The sequence below is a fragment of the Pan troglodytes genome, chromosome 20, assembly GCF_028858775.2.
Source record: "Pan troglodytes isolate AG18354 chromosome 20, NHGRI_mPanTro3-v2.0_pri, whole genome shotgun sequence".
Classification (NCBI taxonomy): domain Eukaryota; kingdom Metazoa; phylum Chordata; class Mammalia; order Primates; family Hominidae; genus Pan; species Pan troglodytes.
In genome coordinates, this window is record NC_072418.2 from 60,438,343 (window position 1) to 60,458,701 (window position 20,359).

At 44.2% G+C, this 20,359-nt stretch overlaps 1 protein-coding gene across 5 annotated transcripts; it reads left to right on the plus strand.

Moving 5' to 3' along the window:
* The first annotated feature begins 451 nt into the window (after nt 1-451).
* ZNF773 (zinc finger protein 773) lies at nt 452-19,045 on the plus strand. Of its 5 annotated transcripts, XR_010153978.1 has the most exons (5): nt 465-704; nt 5,251-5,377; nt 5,893-5,991; nt 13,605-13,757; nt 16,663-19,045. XR_010153978.1 is itself a non-coding variant. In XM_024351703.3 (4 exons), the coding sequence occupies exons 1-4, from the start codon at nt 672-674 to the stop codon at nt 8,015-8,017; spliced, it is 1,329 nt and encodes a 442-aa protein (XP_024207471.3). In that variant the 5' UTR covers nt 452-671; the 3' UTR covers nt 8,018-9,061. The 5 variants fall into 5 exon arrangements, 4 of the variants coding, with proteins under 4 accessions (XP_024207471.3, XP_063658376.1, XP_063658378.1 ...); XM_024351703.3 differs by lacking the exons at nt 13,605-13,757; nt 16,663-19,045 and adding an exon at nt 6,951-9,061 and having other exon boundaries at nt 452-704; nt 5,248-5,377; XM_063802306.1 differs by lacking the exons at nt 13,605-13,757; nt 16,663-19,045 and adding an exon at nt 6,951-9,061 and having other exon boundaries at nt 452-704.
* Nucleotides 19,046-20,359: the final 1,314 nt, after the last annotated feature.

A 20,359-nucleotide genomic window follows, 5' to 3' on the forward strand; every position in this document is an offset into this window, starting at 1 on the left:
CCATCATCTCCATCATCTCCATCTCCATCTCCTACTCCATCATCTCCATCTCCATCTTCTCCATCATCTCCATCTTCATCATCTCCATCTCCATCTCCATCATCATCTCCTACTCCATCATCTCCATCTCCATCATCTCCATCATCTCCATCTCCATCATCTCCATCATCTCCATCTCCATCTTCTCCATCATCTCCATCTTCATCATCATCTCCATCTCCATCATCTCCATCTCCATCATCATCTCTATCTCCATCATCTCCATCTCCATCATCTCTATCATCTCCATCTCCATCTCCATCATCTACCGTCTCCAATCTCCATCTCCGAAGTTATGCCCACTTCCTCGAAGTTTGGAGCCACGCGAACTACACTGCCCAGAAGGCGCCGCGCCGTGAGCCGCGATGCTTGGCCAATGAAAAGAGGTCTACCCGAGAGTGCGACGCGCAATGGGCGGGACTTCCGGCGTCTCCCCTCGGCGGTCGCTTTCGCTGCCCTCAAGAGAACTCAGCCTGCCGGAAGCTGGTTGTTCGCTGCGGCGACCAGCTCCGGAAAGCGCGGTGGGGGCGCGCTGTGTTCTCGCCGCTCAGAGGCGGGTCTGAGGCTCGGTGGCGGCGCCCAGGGTGGCCCGGGCCCTTTCCTCGGTCGTTGTCTCACCGCCACAGGCTCCGATGGCGGCGGCCGCGCTGAGGGACCCCGCTCAGGTGAGCGCCGCGTCCTCCCGGCCTCCCCCGAATCCTAAAGCCCTGTGAGGGCTGCCTGTTCAGGTCCCCGGGTGCAGAACTGTGGGGCGTTCGTGGGCGGCGTCCCGTTTCTGACACGCAGTGTGATGGGGTGGCAATGGAGGGCAAGGGGCCCGGCTCGCAAAGATGTGAGGCGCATTCAGCGAGTCCCGAACCTGAGGCCTCCTGGTGTCTGTAGTGGGCAGCTTGGGAAGCGACGAGGCGCGTGTCGAGCGACAGCCCGAGCAGCTGCGCTTTCATCCTGAGGGGGCCACAGTGGCCGCGGAGGGCTGGAGACAGAAGAGTGACACGATCTGTTTCTCAAAGTTTGCCAAAGGCCCCTCAAGTCAAAACAGACTGGGGTGGGGGTGAGGCGGGTGAAGACAGACCTGTGAGTAGGTAAATTCAGTAGACTAGTGGAGAGTCTACTGGGACTGGGCCATAGAGGAGGGGAAGTGATCAGATCTTGGATGGATTTCAAAAACTGAACAGACGGGAATTCCTGTTGCATCAGATGTGACTGTGAAAGAAAGTAGGGAATGAAGAGCCATTCTGGATTTTTATTTGTATGTTTGTTTTTTCCTGAATATCAGGAAGGATGGAGATGGGTAAGGCTGTGCAGGGAATAGGTTTTGGGCATGGTGATCCTGAGATGTCCCAGAGTGGAGGTGTCATGTCCACATGAGCAGCTGGAAAGCCTGGGGCTCGTATTTAGGAGGGAGAATCTTAAAGTTTTCTTTCAGATGGTCCCTGAGGTGAGGGAAGGGAGAGATGGGCCTGTAGGGTGGGGCAGCCTCTACAGCCTGGAGTTGCGTGGTCCGAAGTGATTTTGTCTGGTGCCTGCAGGAATGGAGGGTTATAGAGTATGAACACCCAGGACTGGATGGAGACCGCAGTGTTGGGTAGTATATAGATTTGCCACTCCAGGCTTAGTAGTTCCTCATGTCCAGTCCATATGGAGAAAAGGAGAGGTCAGCCAGGCTGGTGGAGCAGCGCCTTTGGTGCCTAGGTTTCCCTAGCTATCAGCACAGGTGGGATGATCAACTGCTCCAGTAGAAGGGAGGGCTCTCAGCAGGATGGTCTTCAGGGGAGTATATAGCAGGCAGCCAGATTGCCAAAAGGAAACCCACATTGTCTTTCTTTTTCTTTCTTTCTTTTTTTTTTTTTGAAACAGAATTCTGCTCTTATGATCTGCCCACCTCGGCCTCCCAAAGTGTTGGGATTACAGGCTTGAGCCACTGCACCCAGGCAGAAACCCAGATTTTGAAAACCTACCAGTTTATTTGCACTGAAAATGTTGACAGAAGCATTAATTATGTGTACAGTAAGAGTTGATATTTAGTCCTAGACACATAAGAATGAGTTTGATACAAACAATAGTCCTATTGAGTGAATACCATTATTGCCATGTTGCAGATGGCAACACCAAGGCACAGGGAAGTTGAGCGTTTTTCCAAGGGCGCACAACAGGTAAGAGGCATCACTAAGAACCAAAGCCCAGATTGCAGATAGTCAGGCACACCTGACTCCAGGCTAGACGAGTGGGCTTGGATGATCCTTTGGTAACATCACTGTCTGGTTCTCATGGTCTTGATTTTCCATAGGTTCTTGTGACTTCAGAGTTACTTATAGACCATGAGAAGGTAAGTGGAGGATGTCTCAGGCCCTCACCCTCCTCAACTCCTACCTACATGGTCTTCAGAATTATGGTGTCTTGGGACTCCTTGCTGGCTATTCTCCCTGCCCTTCCATTTGAGTTCCCTGCAAAATGGTCATACAGTCAGGGTCCTGAGTCCAGACTACATATTATTATTTATTTATTTATTTTTGAGACGGAATTTAGCTCTTGTTGCTCAGGCTGGAGTGCAATGGTACAATCTCGGCTCACCGCAACCTCCACCTCCCAGGTTCAAGCGATTCTCCTGTCTGAGCTTCCCAAGTAGCTGGGATTACAGGCACGTGCCGTCACGCCCAGCTAATTTTGTATCTTTAGTAGAGACGGGGTTTCTCCATGTTGGTCAGGCAGGTCTCAAACTCCCAACCTCAGGTGATCCGCCCACCTCTGCCTCCCAAAGTGCTGGGATTATAGACATGAGCCATCACGCCTGGCCCAGATTATATGTTATATGGAGAGGTTCTCATTTCTGGCAACCAATGACAGGAGATTTAGAAGGCATAGTGATCAACATTAGAAAATACATGGAGGTAAGCTTGAGCTGGGAATGCTTAGGCAACCTTAGATCTCCATTGTGACTGGGGGAAGCATCAGCAGGTATAAGGCAGACCTGAAGTGGTTGGCTGAGGAGCTGGGCCTCTATTGTTTGTATTTTTGTTTGTTTGTTTTTTCCTGGATATCAGGAAGGATGGAAATGTGGAAGGCTACACAGGGATTACGGCCCAATCTTAACAAGCTTTTTCTGCTTTGAGAACACCTGTAGGGTTAAAGGTGGAGGCTGGGAGTCCAGCAAAGAGGCTACTACAGTAGTCTGTGTGAGTGCTGGACCAGAGTGGTGGCTGTGGACGTAGGAGATGTGGTTGAAGTCTGCGTTTTTTTTGTTTTGTTTTGTTTTTGTTTTTTTGAGATGGAGTCTCGCTCTGTCGCCCAGGCTGGAGTGCAGTGGCATGATCTCGGCTCACTGCAAGCTCCGCCTCCTGGTTCACGCCATTCTCCTGCCTTAGCCTCCCGAGTAGCTGGGACTACAGGCGCCTGCCACCACGCCCAGATAATTTTTTGTATTTTTAGTAGAGACGGGGTTTCACCGTGTTAGCCAGGATGATCTTGATCTCCTAACCTCATGATCCGCCCGCTTTGGCCTCCCAAAGTGCTGGGATTACAGACATGAGCCACAGCGCCCAGCCAGAGTCTGTGTTTTTTAAGTAGATATGAGCAGATTTTCTAAAGTGTAGGGTGGGAGAAAGAGGTTAATGGTAAGAGTAATTTTCAGTGGGAATAATTAAGTTAGGTTTTGGCCATGTTGATATGAGATGTTCCAGAGACCCTTGAGTGGATTCATTGAGTGGGCACCTGGACAGAGAAGTCTGGAGTTCAGGTGAAGGGTTCAGATTGGAAACCCACATGGTACAGTTGGTGTATGGACCAAATGGAGCAGTGTAGCAGATTTAGGAGGGAGCATCTTGAGGTCCTATTGGTAATGCCATTAGGTAATAAGGGAGAATGTATAGGGGCCAAGAACTGGGTCTCTTGCTTGGATACCTGGATGGGAGTGGTGGGTTTCACAAGGACATGAGGGAGAATGGTGGCCATGGGGAAAGGGATGTAGGGGTAAGGAGGGTCTGACTAGTGGCCAAAGTTCCTGTGGGGATAGACATGAGATGGACATGAAGATGAAGCTATAATGAGGTAAGATGACAGGAAGGCAGGCACTGCTGCTTATTCATCCAACTGTGGGATCACAAGGCTTTTGTTTTTACCTGGACCTGGGGAGTTTCTCAGGCTGCTGGATTAGCTCAAGATCAAATGAGGTCATCTGGGAGAATTGCTGGGCCTGGTTTGGGAGACGTGGGCTTTTTTTTTTTTTTTTTAAGATGGAATTTCGCTCTTGTTGCCTAGACTAGAGCGCAATGGCAAGATCTCGGCTCACGGCAACCTCCACCTCCCGGGTTCAAGCTGTTCTCCTGCCTCAGCCTCCCGAGTAGCTGGGATTACAGGCATGCGCCACCACCCCCAGGTTAATTTTGTATTTCGGGTAGAGACGGGGTTTCTCCATGTTGTTCAGGCTGGTCTCGAACTCCTGATCTCAGGTGATCCACCTGCCTTGGCCTCCAAAAGTGGCAGGATTACAGGCATGAGCCACCATGCCTGGCCTGGCCTTCGATTCTAATGAGAGTCAGAGGAACGCTGACATTGGGCAGGAACAGCTTTTCAACACAGAAATGGAAGAGTGCCAAAGGTGTCCAGATATGCGTGCAGTTCCAAGTAGCTGAAGGTGAAGCAACAAAAAGAGCCCAGTAGAGAGGCCTTCAAAGTGGGGCTGAGGGTTGCCCCTGGTAGTCAGTGCCATTGGAGGTCTAGGAAGGGATGGAGTTCTGATTGCATTTGGTGAATGCCCTCTGGATGCCATGTGTAGACTAGAATGTGATGACGCTAGGGGAGGCACATAAGGTGGTGCAGGGGGCAGTGGTTGTGGTACAGAGTATGTGCACATTCTAATGAGTGTAAACAGATGTCCCCAGGGACCTTGTATTGGGTGCTTCAGGGAGAACACTGACACAAATTTGATTGTATTTGGGAAACACAATCTGGGGGATCCAAGGTGAGTTGTCTGGCAAGAGAAGAGTAGGACTCTGCATACCATGCCCAGAGCTGAGATGGACTTTATCTGCCTACCTGCCTCTGCTTGCTCAGTGGGAACATGAAGAGAGAGTGGGCATCAGTGGTTCTGGGGCAGGGTCTCTCTTCTGAGATGGGGATTAAGGAAGAGGGTGAGCAGGGGTGGATGTTTAGGGGGATGCCTAAATTCCCCAGTGAGGAGACCGCAGATAAACTCAACTCTGTCCATCTTAGCAGGGCTATGTGACCTTTGAGGATGTGGCTGTCTACTTCTCCCAGGAGGAATGGAGATTGCTTGATGACGCTCAGAGGCTCCTCTACCGCAATGTGATGCTGGAGAACTTTACACTTCTGGCCTCTCTGGGTAAGGTTCTCACACCCCACTCCAGCATCCTGAGCTGGGCTCGGCTTTTCCTCCTTTTCCTAGGGAGAGGTCTGTTCTTCCCAAAGCTGAACTGTGGGCACTCATTCCTTCTCCAGTATCCTGAAGTAGCTATTGTAATAGGCCTGGGCTGTGTATACTACCACCTTCTCTCCCCGAGCTGCCCCACAGCTGTGCAGGAAAGGGTTTGGGGGTCAGGAGTCTTGCAGTCAGCTTGACGGATCTTATCCCTGGTGGCCTCTCTGTGGCCTGGTGACACTGTGCAGATCTGTGGTAGTTCTATTCCCCTACATTCTGCCTGCCTCCACTAGCCCACATACCTGGGTGTCGGTCTGTGCCAGCAATTGAGTCACCAATGTGATTGCTGTTTGACTGGGTTGTTCCTGCAAGACCCTCCTCCAAGGTTCTTTCTGTACTATTTTGTTTTCTTTCCTGTGGTCCATGATGAGATAAGTCATTCTGGCTCAGTGCTGCCACTCACCTGTCGTTTTCCTTAGGACTTGCATCTTCCAAGACCCATGAAATAACCCAGCTGGAGTCATGGGAGGAGCCCTTCATGCCTGCTTGGGAAGTTGTGACTTCAGCCATACGGAGAGGTACTTGGTGGGTGGAGCTCAGGGAGGTGTGAACTCGGGGATGGGTTTGTATCATACCAGGAGTCTTTCTAGTGGGCCCAGATATTTTGATACCAAGGCAAGGTGTCGTCGCTGATTTCTATCTTTTCTTCCTCAGTCACCCATTTATATCTATTCTGATAGTTGACCCAGGGCCATTCCCCACCTCTCTGTCCTCCATGTTTCACCCCATCCTCAGCAGCACCTTTCAGCAGTGGCTTTCACTGAATGTGTGGTGAGGTGGGCGCTTATTCTTGCATAGTCCTTGGACACCAACTATTTCATTCCAGTTTTTTTTTTTTTTTTTTTTTTGACAGAGTCTTGCTCTGTTGCCTAGGCTGGAGGACAGTGGCGTGATCTTGGCTCACTGCAAGCTCCGCCTATCAGGTTGATGCCATTCTCCTGCCTCAGCCTCCTAGTAGCCAGGACTACAGGCGCCTGCCACCATGCCCGGCTAGTTTTTTGTATTTTTAGTAGAGACTGGGTTTCACCATGTTAGCCTGAATGGTCTCGATCTCCTGACCTCGTGATCTGCCCGCCTTGGCCTCCGAAAGTGCTGGGATTACAGGCATGAGCCACCGCGCCCATCCTGCAGTTGTTTTTTTCTGGACCTGGATATAACCTTCTGTGCTGTGTTCCTGTGTCTCCAGCAGCCAAAACCCTGTGGAAAGCCATTTGCAGAGGATTGTGTTGGGGACTCTGCCTCTCCTCCTTGTGCTACGCCACATCCTTGCATCCTTGGTGCTCATGAGGCCTCCCCAAATCTGTGAGCTAGCCAGGTTCAGCACTGCACAGCAGGCCCTTCCCCACCAAGCGCTAGCCCCCTCATTCTGCAAGCAGTCCCACACACTAATTACCAGGTGTGTCAGACACATGTGTGAGAGTGCTGCCTTCTCACACCAAAGACTACATTTACTTCATCAACATTTCTCTTCTTTCAGGTAGTTGGCAAGGAGCCGAGGCTGAGGAGGCTCCTGAGCAGAGTGCTTCTGTAGAAGTGCCCAGTTCAAACGTTCAGCAACACCAGAAGCAGCACTGTGGAGAGAAACCCTTAAAAAGACAAGAGGGCGGGGTCCCAGTTTTGAGGAGTTGCAGAGTCCACCTATCAGAGAAGTCCTTGCAAAGCAGGGAGGTTGGGAAGGCCCTCCTGACCAGCTCAGGTGTTCTCAAGCACCAGGTGACTCACACGGGAGAGAAGTCACATAGGAGCTCCAAAAGTAGGGAGGCCTTTCATGCTGGAAAAAGGCATTACAAATGCAGTGAATGTGGGAAAGCCTTTGGTCAGAAATATTTACTTGTTCAGCACCAGAGACTGCACACTGGGGAAAAGCCTTATGAATGCAGTGAATGTGGGAAGTTATTTAGCCATAAGTCCAACCTTTTTATACACCAAATAGTTCACACTGGAGAAAGGCCTTATGGGTGTAGTGACTGTGGAAAATCCTTTAGCCGTAATGCTGACCTCATTCAACACCAGAGAGTTCACACTGGAGAAAAGCCTTTTACATGCAGTGAATGTGGAAAAGCTTTCAGGCATAATTCCACACTTGTTCAGCATCACAGAATCCACACTGGAGTAAGGCCTTATGAGTGCTGTGAATGTGGAAAATTGTTTAGTTTCAACTCCAGCCTCATGAAACATCAGAGAGTTCACACTGGAGAAAGACCTTATAAGTGCAGTGAATGTGGAAAATTCTATAGCCACAAGTCCAGCCTTATCAATCATTGGCGTGTTCACACTGGAGAAAGGCCTTATGAGTGCAGTGAATGTGGGAAATTTTTTAGCCAAAGCTCAAGCCTCATGCAACATCGAAAAGTTCACACTGGAGAAAAGCCTTTTAAGTGCAATGAATGTGGGAGATTCTTTAGTGAGAATTCCAGCCTTGTTAAACATCAGAGGGTTCACACTGGAGCAAAGCCTTATGAGTGCAGGGAATGTGGGAAATTTTTTCGCCACAGCTCCAGTCTTGTTAAACATCGAAGGATTCACACTGGAGAAATACAATGATTGTGAGAAATCCTTTAGCTGGTGTTTCAACCTCATTCAACACCAGAAAGTTCACAGTGTAAAAAAGTCTTGAAGGTTACTAATGGAAATCCATTAGCTACACCTCCAAACTCATTCAACACTGGACAGTTCGCAGAGTGGACAATGTAGTGAGTATGGTAAAAGGCCTCAGCCAAAGGCCTAACCGTATTCAACACCAGAAAGTTTAGACTGGAGAAAGGCCTTAGACTGTTGCTGAATCAATATGACCTGACTTAAAGCAGAAACAGCCAGGCGTGGTGGCTGACACCTGTTATTCTCACCACTTTGGGAGGCTGAAGCGGGCGGATCACAAGGTCAGGACATCGAAACCATCCTGGTTAACACGATGAAACCACATCTCTACTAAAAATACAAAAATTTACTGGGCATGGTGGTGGGCGCCTGTAGTCCCAGCTACTCAGGAGGCTGAGGCAGAAGAATGGCATGAACCTAGGAGGCAGAGTTTGCGGCGAGCTGAGATCACGCCACTGCACTCCAGACTGGGTGACAGAGTGAGACTCTGTCTAAAAAAAAAAAAAAAAATTAGCCTGGCGTGGTGGCAGGCAACTAGTCCCAGCTACTTGGGAGGCTGAGGCAGGAGATTTGCTTGAACCCGGGAGGCGGAGGTTGCATTGAGCTGAGATCACGCCACTGCACTCCAGCCTGGGTGATAGAGTGAGACTTCGTCTCAAAAAAAAAAAAAAAAAAAAAACAACCCAGAAACTCTTGAGGGTGATCTTTATGAGGGAGCTGGCAATTGAACGTCATTCATCTAAATATGCACACTGGAGGCAGGATGAGAATTCCTGATAGATTGTTCCTCCTGAGAAAATAGCCCTCTGTCTTGGAGCTCCAGAGAGAGGGAGCCCTGTATTGGCTGCACCAGTCGAATGGAGTTTTAATCTCACTGAGTTTGGAGTTGGGGGAGGAAAGGAGTGGTCTTGATTCAGATGTTACTCTCTTTTGCTGTTCTTATGAATGTTAGATCTTCTTTAATAAATATTTACTTGCCATAAACCCTTATGTCCGCTTCCAGAGACTGAATTGTGTTTTTATAATTTTCACCAGTTTGGCTGCGTAACAGGTCGGCAAATCTCCTCACTCAGATATTCTGTAAGTTGATCCAAATGTTTGAAATTTTAAGAACTTGCCAAATTGTGTTCTAAATGGTTAGCATTTCATATTTCCTCCTGGAATATATTAGATTTTCCATTTCTTCATATTACTGACAGTTTACATGTATGGAAGTCATAGGCCATTCATTTTAACCATTTTACTAAGTGTGCAGTAGTATTTCATTGTAGTTCTTAATTTGTATTTTTCCAATGACTCAGTTTTGAGCATTTTTAAATGTGCTTATTCGTCACACATATATCTTCGTTAGTCAAATGTCAGTTGGTATTTTTTGCCTGTTTTTTTAAATATTTGGTTGCAAGTTCTTAACATTTCTGAAGACAAATTCCTTATTTGATATAAGCGTTGGCAGTATTTTTTCATGGTCTGTGGCTTTTGTTTTCTTTCTAAAAAATTAGAGTTGAGGTCTTGCTATGTTACATAGACTAGTCTCTAACCCCTGGCCTCAAGTGATCATCCTTCCTCAGCCTCCCAAAATGCTGGGATTACAGGCATGAGCCACCATGCTTGGCCTTGTTTTCAGTTCTTAACAGTATCTTTCCTAGAGGAGATTGTCCTAATTTTTATGAAGCCCAGTTTATCCATTTGTTATCTTATTCCTTGTGCATTTGGTGTTCTATTCTCTTACTATACCATATCTTTGCCTATAAATAAAAGCCTTATGTGAGTATGCTACTGTAGTCTTAGGAATCTTTTTAAATATCCAACTTCTGAAATATTTGTAGGTTTAACTACAGATAAAGAATTCGTTGTATATAGATAATGTGTACATATTCCCTATCTTTTGTGAGATATCCTAGCAAGCAGTGGCATTCCAGTAGCTTTGAGCATATTTAATGCCCAGTTATTGGCTTATATACTTTTTTAATAAAAGGAAGCAGAACTCCTTAGAGAAGAGGCTGTTTTCTGGTTGTGGCAGAAAAGGTACAACATGAGTCTAGGAAATATTGCATTGGAAAGTAAAGAGATGCTCACAGAATAATGTTGATGTATTAGCTTTCTATTGCTATCCTGACAAATCACCACAAACTTACGGTTTAAACAACACAAATATATTATCTTACAGTTCTTTAGGTCATAAGTATAACACAGGTATCACTGGGTGAAAATCAAAGTGTTGGCATGATTGTGTTCCTTTCTAGAGTCTCATGGAGAATCTGTTTCTTGCTTATTTTGAGTTGTTAGCATATTTAAGTTCTTTGTGGTTGTAGGACTGAGATTCCTTTTTCTTGATGGCATCAGCTGAGGGTCATTCCTAAAACATGTAAGAACTTTTATGAAATATTAAAGGAAGAAGTAATACCAATTATATACAAACTCTTCCAAAAAGAGAAAAGTTCAAACACTTCTGAACTATATGAAAGTTATCATTAACAGGACAGCAAAGAGGCAATGACATAAAACTATAGACCAATAACCACATGAATATAGACAGAGCCTTAATAAAATTTTAGCAAATTGAGGCACTTGTCCTTCAAATCACCCCACTGGGTCTCTTCCAAGTATACTTCCCTTTCTTTCCTGTTGTAAAGCCTTTTTAAATAAACTTGCACTCATGCTAAAACAAAACAAAAAGACATTTAGCAAATTGAATCCAGCCATATAGAAACAATAATAAATCATAACCTAGTGAGGTTTATCAAGAATAGAAGTTAGATTCAACAATTCAAACTCTTTGTTAATCTGTATTAGCAGACTAAAATGAAAATCTCAAAATGTAATAAAAGCATTTTACAAAATTCAAAACTCGGTTATGATACACACAGCAAACTAGAACAAGATGGTGATTTCTTCCACCTGATACAGCACATCTATGAAAAGCAAACAGCTAACAGCACATTTGATATATATGTGATCAAATATTTGATAAGTTGATTTTCCCCAACATTAGGAATAACATAAATATGTCAACATTCATCACTTCTCATTAAAAACAAAAAGTCTTAAGATTGTAAAGGCAGAACCCAAACTCTTTATTTACATATAACATGATAATATTGAAAATTCTAAATTGTCTACTAAAAAGCTACTAGATCTAATAATTGAGTTTAGCAAGGTCCTAAGATAAAAAGTCCAGTGTATACAAAGTATATATCACTATTCTAAGTTGGTATATAGCTGGCAAATACATGCTTGGCAACTGAAAAAATGTACTTCACAATAGCATAAAAATATGAAATATTTAGAAATAAATTTAACAAAATATGTTCAAGAATTATAAAAATAAAACATTCCTGAGAGACATTAAGGAAGGCATAAATAAATGACACAAGAAGTTCCTGAATCTGAGATTTAATATTTTTAAGTTGTCAGTTTTCCTTTAACTGTTCTATAGGTTGAGACGATCCCAATAAAAACCTAATCTTTTAAATAAAAATTTACAAATGTATTCTAAAAAGTTACATGGAAATACAAAGGGCCTGGACTAATTGCCAAAACAATTTTATTTATTTTATTTTATTTTATTTATTTTTTTTTTTTTTTTGAGACGGAGTTTCGCTGTCACCCAGGCTAGCATGCAGTGGCATGATCTCGGCTCACTGCTGTGTCCGCCCCCTGGGATTCATGCCATTCTCCTGCCTCAGCCTCCTGCGTAGCTGGGACTACAGGCGCCCGCCACCTCGCCCGGATACTTTTTTGTATTTTTTAGTAGAGACAGGGTTTCACCATGTTAGCCAAGATGGTCTCGATCTCCTGACCTCGTGATCCGCCCGCCTCAGCCTCCCAAAGTGCTGGGATTACAGGCGTGAGCCACCATGCCCGGCCAACAATTTTATAAATAAGAATAAATTTGAAAACCTTTATGACTTCAAGACTTATAAATGTACGGTAATTGAGAGAGTACAGTATTAGCTAAAGGACAGACATAGAGATGAACAGAAGAGAATAGAGAACCCGGAAATACACTCACACAACACTCTATTGTCAATCTCTTTTCAACAAAGTTGCAAAAGTAGTAAAACAACTTCAGAAAACAGTGTAGCAGCTTTAAAGGTAGCATAAACTTACCATATAGCTTAGGAATCTTACCTATAGGGATATCCCCAAGAGAACAAAAACATGTGTCCTAGAAATACTTACACTTGCATGCTCAGCAGTTTTATTTATAAAAGCCAAACACTAGAAGCTGTTTTTCACACACACACACACACACACACACACACACACTCAAAACTAAAATGTCCATGAACAGAAGAAGGAATAATCAATTATGGTATATCCTTAAAATACCATTCAACAACATAAAAAATAAACTATGAATACAAACAAAAACAGCATAGATAAAAAAAGCCCTGAGCTGAGTGGAAGAAACCAGACACAAAAGTTGACATACAGTATGATTCCATTTATATGAAATGAAGAAACTGCAAAACTAGAGTAAAAGAATGCAGATCACTGGTTATTGGGCCTGTGGTCTGAGGGTGAAGGTTCTGACTGAAAGAGTACAGGAAAATGTTATCAGGCAATGGTAATTTTCTCTATCATGACTGTGTTGGTGGTTTCATGACAGTACAGCTGACCCTTAAATAACACAGGTTTGAAATGTACAGGTCCAATTATATGTGAATTTTATTTCAATAAATATATTGGAAAGTTTTTTGAATATTTGAGACAATTTCCAAAAACCAGAATTCATTGAAATAAGTATGTCAAGAATGCATAATACAAAATATATGTAGGTACTATTTTATCATTTACTACCATAAAATATACATAAATCTATTATACAAGGTTAAAATTAGTCAAGAGTCACATAAACACAGACTGTACTTGGTGCTTCCAGAGAAATGTAAACAAACACAAGATGCAGTATTTTTTTTTTTTTTTTTTTTGAGATGGAGTCTCTCTCTGTCACCAGGCTGGAGTGCAGTGGCATGATCTTGGCTCACCGCAACCTCTGCCTCCCAAGTTCAAGCGATTCTCCTGTCTCAGTCTCCGGAGTAGCTGGAACTACATGTGTCCACCACCATGCTGAGCTAATTTTTGTATTTTTTAGTAGAGACAGGGTTTCACCACGTTGGTCTGTGTTGGAGGTCGAAAGAATTAGGGTCATGACCAACTCAGTATGCCACTGGAGACTATATGAGCAAACAACAAACTAGTCTCATGAATGCAGTATGTTGGCAAGCCTACAACTGTGTCTGCAGCCAGATGGAATGCTAAGGGCAGTCACACCCCAGGTGCAGTGTTCCTTGTGGTTATCTACAGGAACATCTGGAGTCTGTTGTATAAAGAAAGCAATTATGTGAGCCTGTGATAAATCAAGCAGCTGACCAACTGTTACGTCTTCCTCCCTGTGGATTCTACCTAATAAATACAAAGGGCTGTAGAAGCTCAGGGCCCTTGTTCCCTAGAAGCAAGGAGCCCTCTGACCCCTTCTTTAAAACAGATCTTTTTGTCTTCATTTCTGCATTTGTCCTTCTTCATTCAGTCCCGAACCGACAGCCACAAGTGGTGCCCGAACAGGGACGTGAGTGAAGAAGGTCTGCTGGAGCAGAGAAAGAAGGTCTGCTGGAGCAGAGAAAGTGAAACTGACCAGAAGAATGAGAAACCCCAGGACAAGTCTGCTGGCAGTGGATATAAGGTCAGTGCCCTAAAGAGGTACTGGGAGTGGGAAGTTTCTGAATCAGGGTAACATAGGGCAGAATTTGTCTGCTGAAGAGCAACATTATATGCAGTCACTTAAAGGTTTACTTAAACAATCTGGTGCTCAGGTTAGTTCTCAAACACTAGCTAAGCTGCTGCAGGAGGTTATCACGCATAACCCGTGGTTTCCACAGACAGACACTCTTGATGTGGAAAACTGGGGTGAAGATTTGCTTACGGCATAGGATATGAGACTTACAAATGAAACTATTGGCAATCCAGGATTTAAAATGTTAAAGAAAATGGGATATCAGAGCAGAAAAGGCTTAGGAAAGTCCCTACAGGAAAACCCTGATCCTATATCAATAACTGGGCAAACAGATAGAAAAGGGCTAGGTCATCAGACTTCTGATGTGGGTCATTGATATTTCTCCTCCACCCACTGCTTTGCCACTAGAGTGGCTAACAAACCTGTATGGGTGGATCAATGGCCCCTTTCACAGGAGAAACTAACTCAACTCCATCAGCTAGTAAAAGAGCAATTGGATGCAGGACGTATTGAAGAGTCAGCGCCTGGAATTCACCAGTATTTGTAATACCAAAAAAGTCAGGAAAATGGGGACTGCTACATGATTTGAGAGCTATTAATGCACAGATTAAACCAATGGGTGCATTACAGCAAGGTCTGCCATCCCTGGCAGGCATTTCCAAGAGACTGGCCTCTTGTAGTAATAGATCTTAAAGATTGTTTTTTTACTATACTATTACATCAGCAGGATAGGCCTGGATATGCCTTCTCTGTGCCTTCTGTTAATCAAAGGGAGCCTGTCTCTTGTTATCAATGGAAAGTTTTGCCCCAAGGCGTGCTTAACAGTCCTACATTATATCAGAATTTTGTAGGAAAGGCATTAAAGTAGCCTTGTAATGTGTTTCCCACTGGCTATGTCATTCATTATATGGATGATATTCTTTTGGCCGCTCCTACAGATCAAATCTTACATCAGTTATTCAGAGAAACAAAACAGGCTTTGACTAAATGGAATCTCAAAATAGCTCCTGAAAAGGTGCAAACCACCTCCCCATACCAGTACTTAGGCACTATTATTACTGAAAGAAGTGTTCAGCCTCAGAAAGTAGTCATCTGTAGGGACAGATTACAAACTTTGAATGATTTCCAACAATTATCAGGGGACATTAATTGGCTGCACCCAATGCTAGGTATTGCTACTTATTAACTCAAACACCTTTATCAGACCCTCCAAGGAGATTCTTCATTAGACTCTCCTCGGCAACTTACTAAGGAGGCAGAAGCTGAATTATAGCTTGTAGAACAGATGCTTCAGCAACAACATGCCACCCGGTTACAGCCACAAAAGCCTTTGCTTCTGTTTATTCTTCCTACCCCTCATTCTCCAACAGGACTTTTAGGCCAATTCATACACAAATCTGTAATAGTATTAGAATGGCTTTTTTATCCAATCAGACAGTGAAATCTTTGCAAATTTATCTTTCTTTAATTACTCAACTTATAACAATAGGTAGGCATAGATCAAAAATGTTTATGGGATGTGATCCAGACAAAATTATTGTTCCCTTGGATTCCCAACAACAGGCCACAGCATGGGAAATGTGGACTGCATGGCAAATCACTCTCACAGATTTTGTAGGAATAATAGATAACCATTATCCATCAGACAAAATTTTGCAATTTTATGAAGTTCACCCTTTTACCCTTCCTGTAATCACTCATCACAAGCCTATTCCAGGCAGACAGACCTATTTTACTGATGACTCTTCTAAAGGCTGTGCAGCTATTTATGGACCTAAGCATACTGAAACAATAAAGACCTCTGGAGTTTCAGCTCAATGCTCAGAATTAGTGGCAGTTATTCAAGTTTTACAGCTCACCGCTTTGTCTCCTATTAACATTGTCTGTGATTCAGCCTATATTGTAAATGTAGCCAGTCACATTGAGACTGCCACTATTGAAAGCACCCTAGAACCAGAGCTATATAATTTGTTTCTAAGACTTCAACAAACTGTTCACTCTCATGCTGCTCCTTTTCATATTTCTCATATTCACTGTCACACACAACTTCCTGGACCACTATCTCTAGGTAACAATAAAGCAGATAAACTAATCGGTTCTGTATTTCAACAAGCCCAATCTTCTCATGCATTCCCGCATCAAAACACCTCTGCCCTTACTTGTATGTTTCATCTGCCTCGCAGCCAGGCTTGAGCTATTGCGCAAGCCTACCCCACTTGCCAGCCTGTCCCTGGCATTGCACCCGTGGAAGGATGTAACCCACTAGGCTTGGCTCCATATGAAATCTGGCAGATGGATGTTACACATATAGCAGCCTTTGGCAAACTCAGCTATGTTCATGTGACTACAGACACTTACTCCCATATGCTACATGTCACGTGCCAAACTGGGGAAACAGCTGGTCATGTCTGATGACATTGTCTGTCATCTTTTGCCCACATGGGGGTCCCTACACAATGAAAAACTGACAATGGACCTGCTTATGTTAGTCATGCTTTTCAAAATTTTTTACAGTTATGGGCAATCACTCATAAAACAGAAATTCCTTACAATCCTCAAGGACAAGGAATCATAGAGTGGGCACATCAAACATTACAATGCATGTTGAAAAAACAAAAATGGGGACTAGGAGACCAGCTACCACCTCAAACAAAATTACATTTAGCCTTATTTACTTTAAATTTTTTGACTCCTGGTATGGATATTAAGACTCTGGCAGAATGACATTGGCAAATGTTAGAGGGAAAAAGGAAAGTTTACCCAAAGGTATTACAGAAATCCCCAGAAGAAGGACAATGGAAAGGCCCGGTAGACTTACTGATATGGGGACGAGGGTTTGCTTGTGTTTTTACAGGAGATGGACAATCCGTGTGGGTGCCCTCAAGGTGTGTCCGACAATGGAACAGGAGACTGGAGAAATCCATGGATCTCAACTGTGGGCCCAGCTCCTCCAGTACGAGCCATGAGCCAGTTGAATCTGAATGCAAAGACAGAACAAGGACGACTGGAGTCACACTGACATCAACCCCCATAACATGGGGACAGCTCAAGAAAACCACACAGGAAGCTGAGAAACTGCTGGAGCAAAACCCCTGACTCCATGTTTATGGCCATGCTAGCTGTAATATCCTGTGCGGTATGTTTTCCCTGTGCAGAGGCAAAAACTTATTGGGCATATATTCCTAACCCACCAGTAGTACCACCGGTACTCAGGAGCGACACTCCTCCTGAGATATATCATGATCAGGGAGCGTGGACACCAGGACCCCTAACTCCCCCTGACAGAGAGTGATTAGATTCTCAGAACAATGGTATCAATTATACTGCACCATTGGAGGGACTTCTTTATGTGTCACCCAGGATGCATCACTCAACCGCAGTTGCCTTGCAATTCAGTCCCAAGCATGCTTGAGTTACCATGGAAAAATTATGTACCTATTAGGCCTTAGCTCTATTAATATTACTGGTGTAGTTATTAATCACTCCTGGCCCCATCACCCAAATTGTATTGATTGTACAGAATGGGCTCCCTTTGATAATTCTCACCCCTGTCCTTGGACTCAGTGTCTTGGCCCCTTAGCTAGACAACAGTCCATGTTAATGGGAGACATTATCGACTGGGGTCCCCATGGTCATTTAGATGGGAGAAGTGAGAATCAGACCTCATGGCATAAATTTTGCTGGCACTGGTGGCGAAACTTGAACATCTCTTCGCTACATCCCAATCTGCTACACAACTTGCTTGGCACAGAATGGGCTTTATCCCACCTTTGCCTCAATGGCATTATCAAGGAAAGAGAGGTCCAATTCAGGAGTCAATATGGAAGACAGCACTCCCATTTATGAATGGCAGCATTTGGGTTGGGACACTATCCAATAATAGTAATAATGCTCAATGCAGTTTTAATGTTACCTTTGTAGAAAATACTACCACACAGTTTACAATTTGTATTTTTAATCCATATGTTTTTCTAGCAGCAAAAAAGGACCAACTCCGGGTAAACAATGCCCAATCGATTTGTGATGCCTGTCAACTGTATCATTGCCTTAATCATAGCACAATACAAACACACAGCATATCCACCCTAATAATTCTAGGTCACATTCCCGGATTATAGATTCCTGTAAATCTGTCCGAGCCTTGGGAGGCCACCCCCGCTTTACATTTTGTAAAACTCCTTCTTATTCAGCTTACTCATCGTGCTCGTAGAGCTTTAGGCATGATAATTTTTGCTATAATTTCCCTAGTCACACTAATAACCTCTGCTGTGTTGTCCTCAGTAGCACTGCACAGCTCCATTCAAACAGCTCAATGTGTGAAAAATTGGATGTGCACAGCCGACCAGGAATGGATGCTTCAAAATAAAATTAACACCAAGATACAAACAGAAGTGGCAATGTTAAAGACTACTGTTCTGTGGCTAGGAGAACAAATACAAAGCCTGAAGTTGCAGCAGCAATTGCATTGTCATTTTAACCCTATTCATATTTGTGTAACTAATTTGGAATATAATCAAAGTGAATATCCGAGGAACTTTGTAAAGGCCCATTTACAGGGAGTTTTACATTCAATGTTACTTTTGATATTAATGATTCACAAAGTAAAATCCTTAACTTGAATAAGCAGACTCAAGTGCTTCAGCCCTCTTTAAAAGCTTGGGCAGAATTCCAGCAAGGTTTAGGGAGCCTTAACCCTTGGACCTACTTCAAACAGCACCTCAATGTCTTTTTTGTGATTATCGGAATAATGTTATTATGTTTCTGTTTTTTGTTCATAGTCTGTAAAATCAGCTGGACCACCAACCGGCAATTGAGAGCTGCACAGCCTGCAATTACCTTTATTCAATTAATACAAAAACAGAAAAGGGGGGAGGTTGGAGGCCGAAAGAATGAGGGTCGTGACCAACTCAGTATACCACTGGAGGCTCTGTGAGCAAACAGCAAACTGTTCTCATGAATGCAGGATGCTGGCAAGCTGACAACTGCATCTGCCACCAGAAGGAATGCTGAGGGCAGTCATACCCCACGTGCAGTGTTCCTTGTGGTTATCTATAGGAACATCTGGAGGCTGTGGTATAAAGAAAGCAATTATGTGAGCCCGTGATAAATCAAGCAGCTGACCAACCACTACCTCTTCCTCCCTGTTGATTCTACCTAATAAATACGAAGGGCTGTAGAAGCTCAGGGCCCTTGTTCCCTAGAAGAAAGGAGCCGCCTGTCTCCTTCTTTAAAACAGATCTTTTTGTCTTTGTCTTCATTTCTGCATTTGTTCTCTTTTGTTCAGTCCCAAACCGACAGCCATAGGCCAGGATGGTCTTGATCTCTTGACCTCATGATCTGCCCACCTCGGCCTCCCAAAGTGCTGGGAGCCACCACACCCAGCCAAAGATGTAGTATTAAGTCATAATCGTGCATGTGTGTATGTGTGTGTTTTAATAGACAGAGTCTCCCTCTGTCGCCCAGGCTGGAGGGCAGTGATATGATCATAGATTGCTGCATACTCAAACTCCTGGGCTCAAGTGATCCTTCTGCGTCGGCCTCCCCAGCAGCTGAGACCACAAGCACATGCCACCACACTGGCTAATTTTAAAATGTTTTCTGTACAGGCTGGGCATGGTGGCTCACACCTGTAATCCCAGCATTTTGGGATGGTTGGCAGGTCCCAGAAGTTTGAGACCAGCCTGGGAAATATAGTAAGACCCCATCTCTACAAAAAAACAAAGACAAATTGGCTGGGTATGGTGCCACACACTTGTGGTTCCAGCTACTCGGGGAGCTGAAGTAGGAGTATCACCTGAGCCCAGGAGGTTGAGGCTGCAGTGAGCTGTGATTGTGCCACTGCACTCCAGCCTGGGTAACAGAGTAAGACCCTGTCTCAACAATTTTCTGTAGAGGCAGGGGTCTCGCTATGTTGCCCAGGCTACTCTCAAACTCCTGGCCTCAAGCAATCCTCCCACCTTGAGCTCCCAAAGTGCTGGGATTACAGGCATAAGCCATCATGCTGGGCTGATAAAATTAACTACAGGACATACTACAGTACCGTAATAATTTTGTAGACATCTCCTGTTGTTCACAGTGTTGTGAGTATTCACTTAAAGAAGCCCATGATGTTAATCATCTCCACATGAGCAGTTCATCTCTCCAGTAAATCACATATTGCAGTAAAAAGTGATCTCTCAAGGTTCTAATATATTATTCATAGTGTTTAGTGCGATATTGTAAACTTTAAGTAACGCTATATGGCCTATATGAAGTGCCAGTAGTGATGCTGGAAGTGCTCCCAAGAAGCAGGGAAAAGTCATGACATTATAAGAAACAGCTGAACTGCTTGATATGTACTATAGATTGAGGTTTGCAGCTGTAGTTGCCCACCATTTCAAGATAAATTAATCCAGTATGAGGATCATTGTTAAAAACAAACAAAAAAGGAAATAAAGACATTGCTGCAGCTATGCCAGCAGGCACAAAAATCTTGCATTTTCTGCAAAATATATCTTTTATCTCATTTAAAAATGCAGCTTTCATGTGGGTGCAGAATTGCCATGGGTAAG

Coding starts and splice junctions, on each gene's coding strand:
- ZNF773 (XM_024351703.3), top strand. CDS start 672: ATGGCGGCGGCCGCGCTGAGGGACCCCGCTCAG. Junction 5,378..5,892: donor TACACTTCTGGCCTCTCTGG/GTAAGGTTCTCA, acceptor CGTTTTCCTTAG/GACTTGCATCTTCCAAGACC. Junction 5,992..6,950: donor GACTTCAGCCATACGGAGAG/GTACTTGGTGGG, acceptor CTCTTCTTTCAG/GTAGTTGGCAAGGAGCCGAG.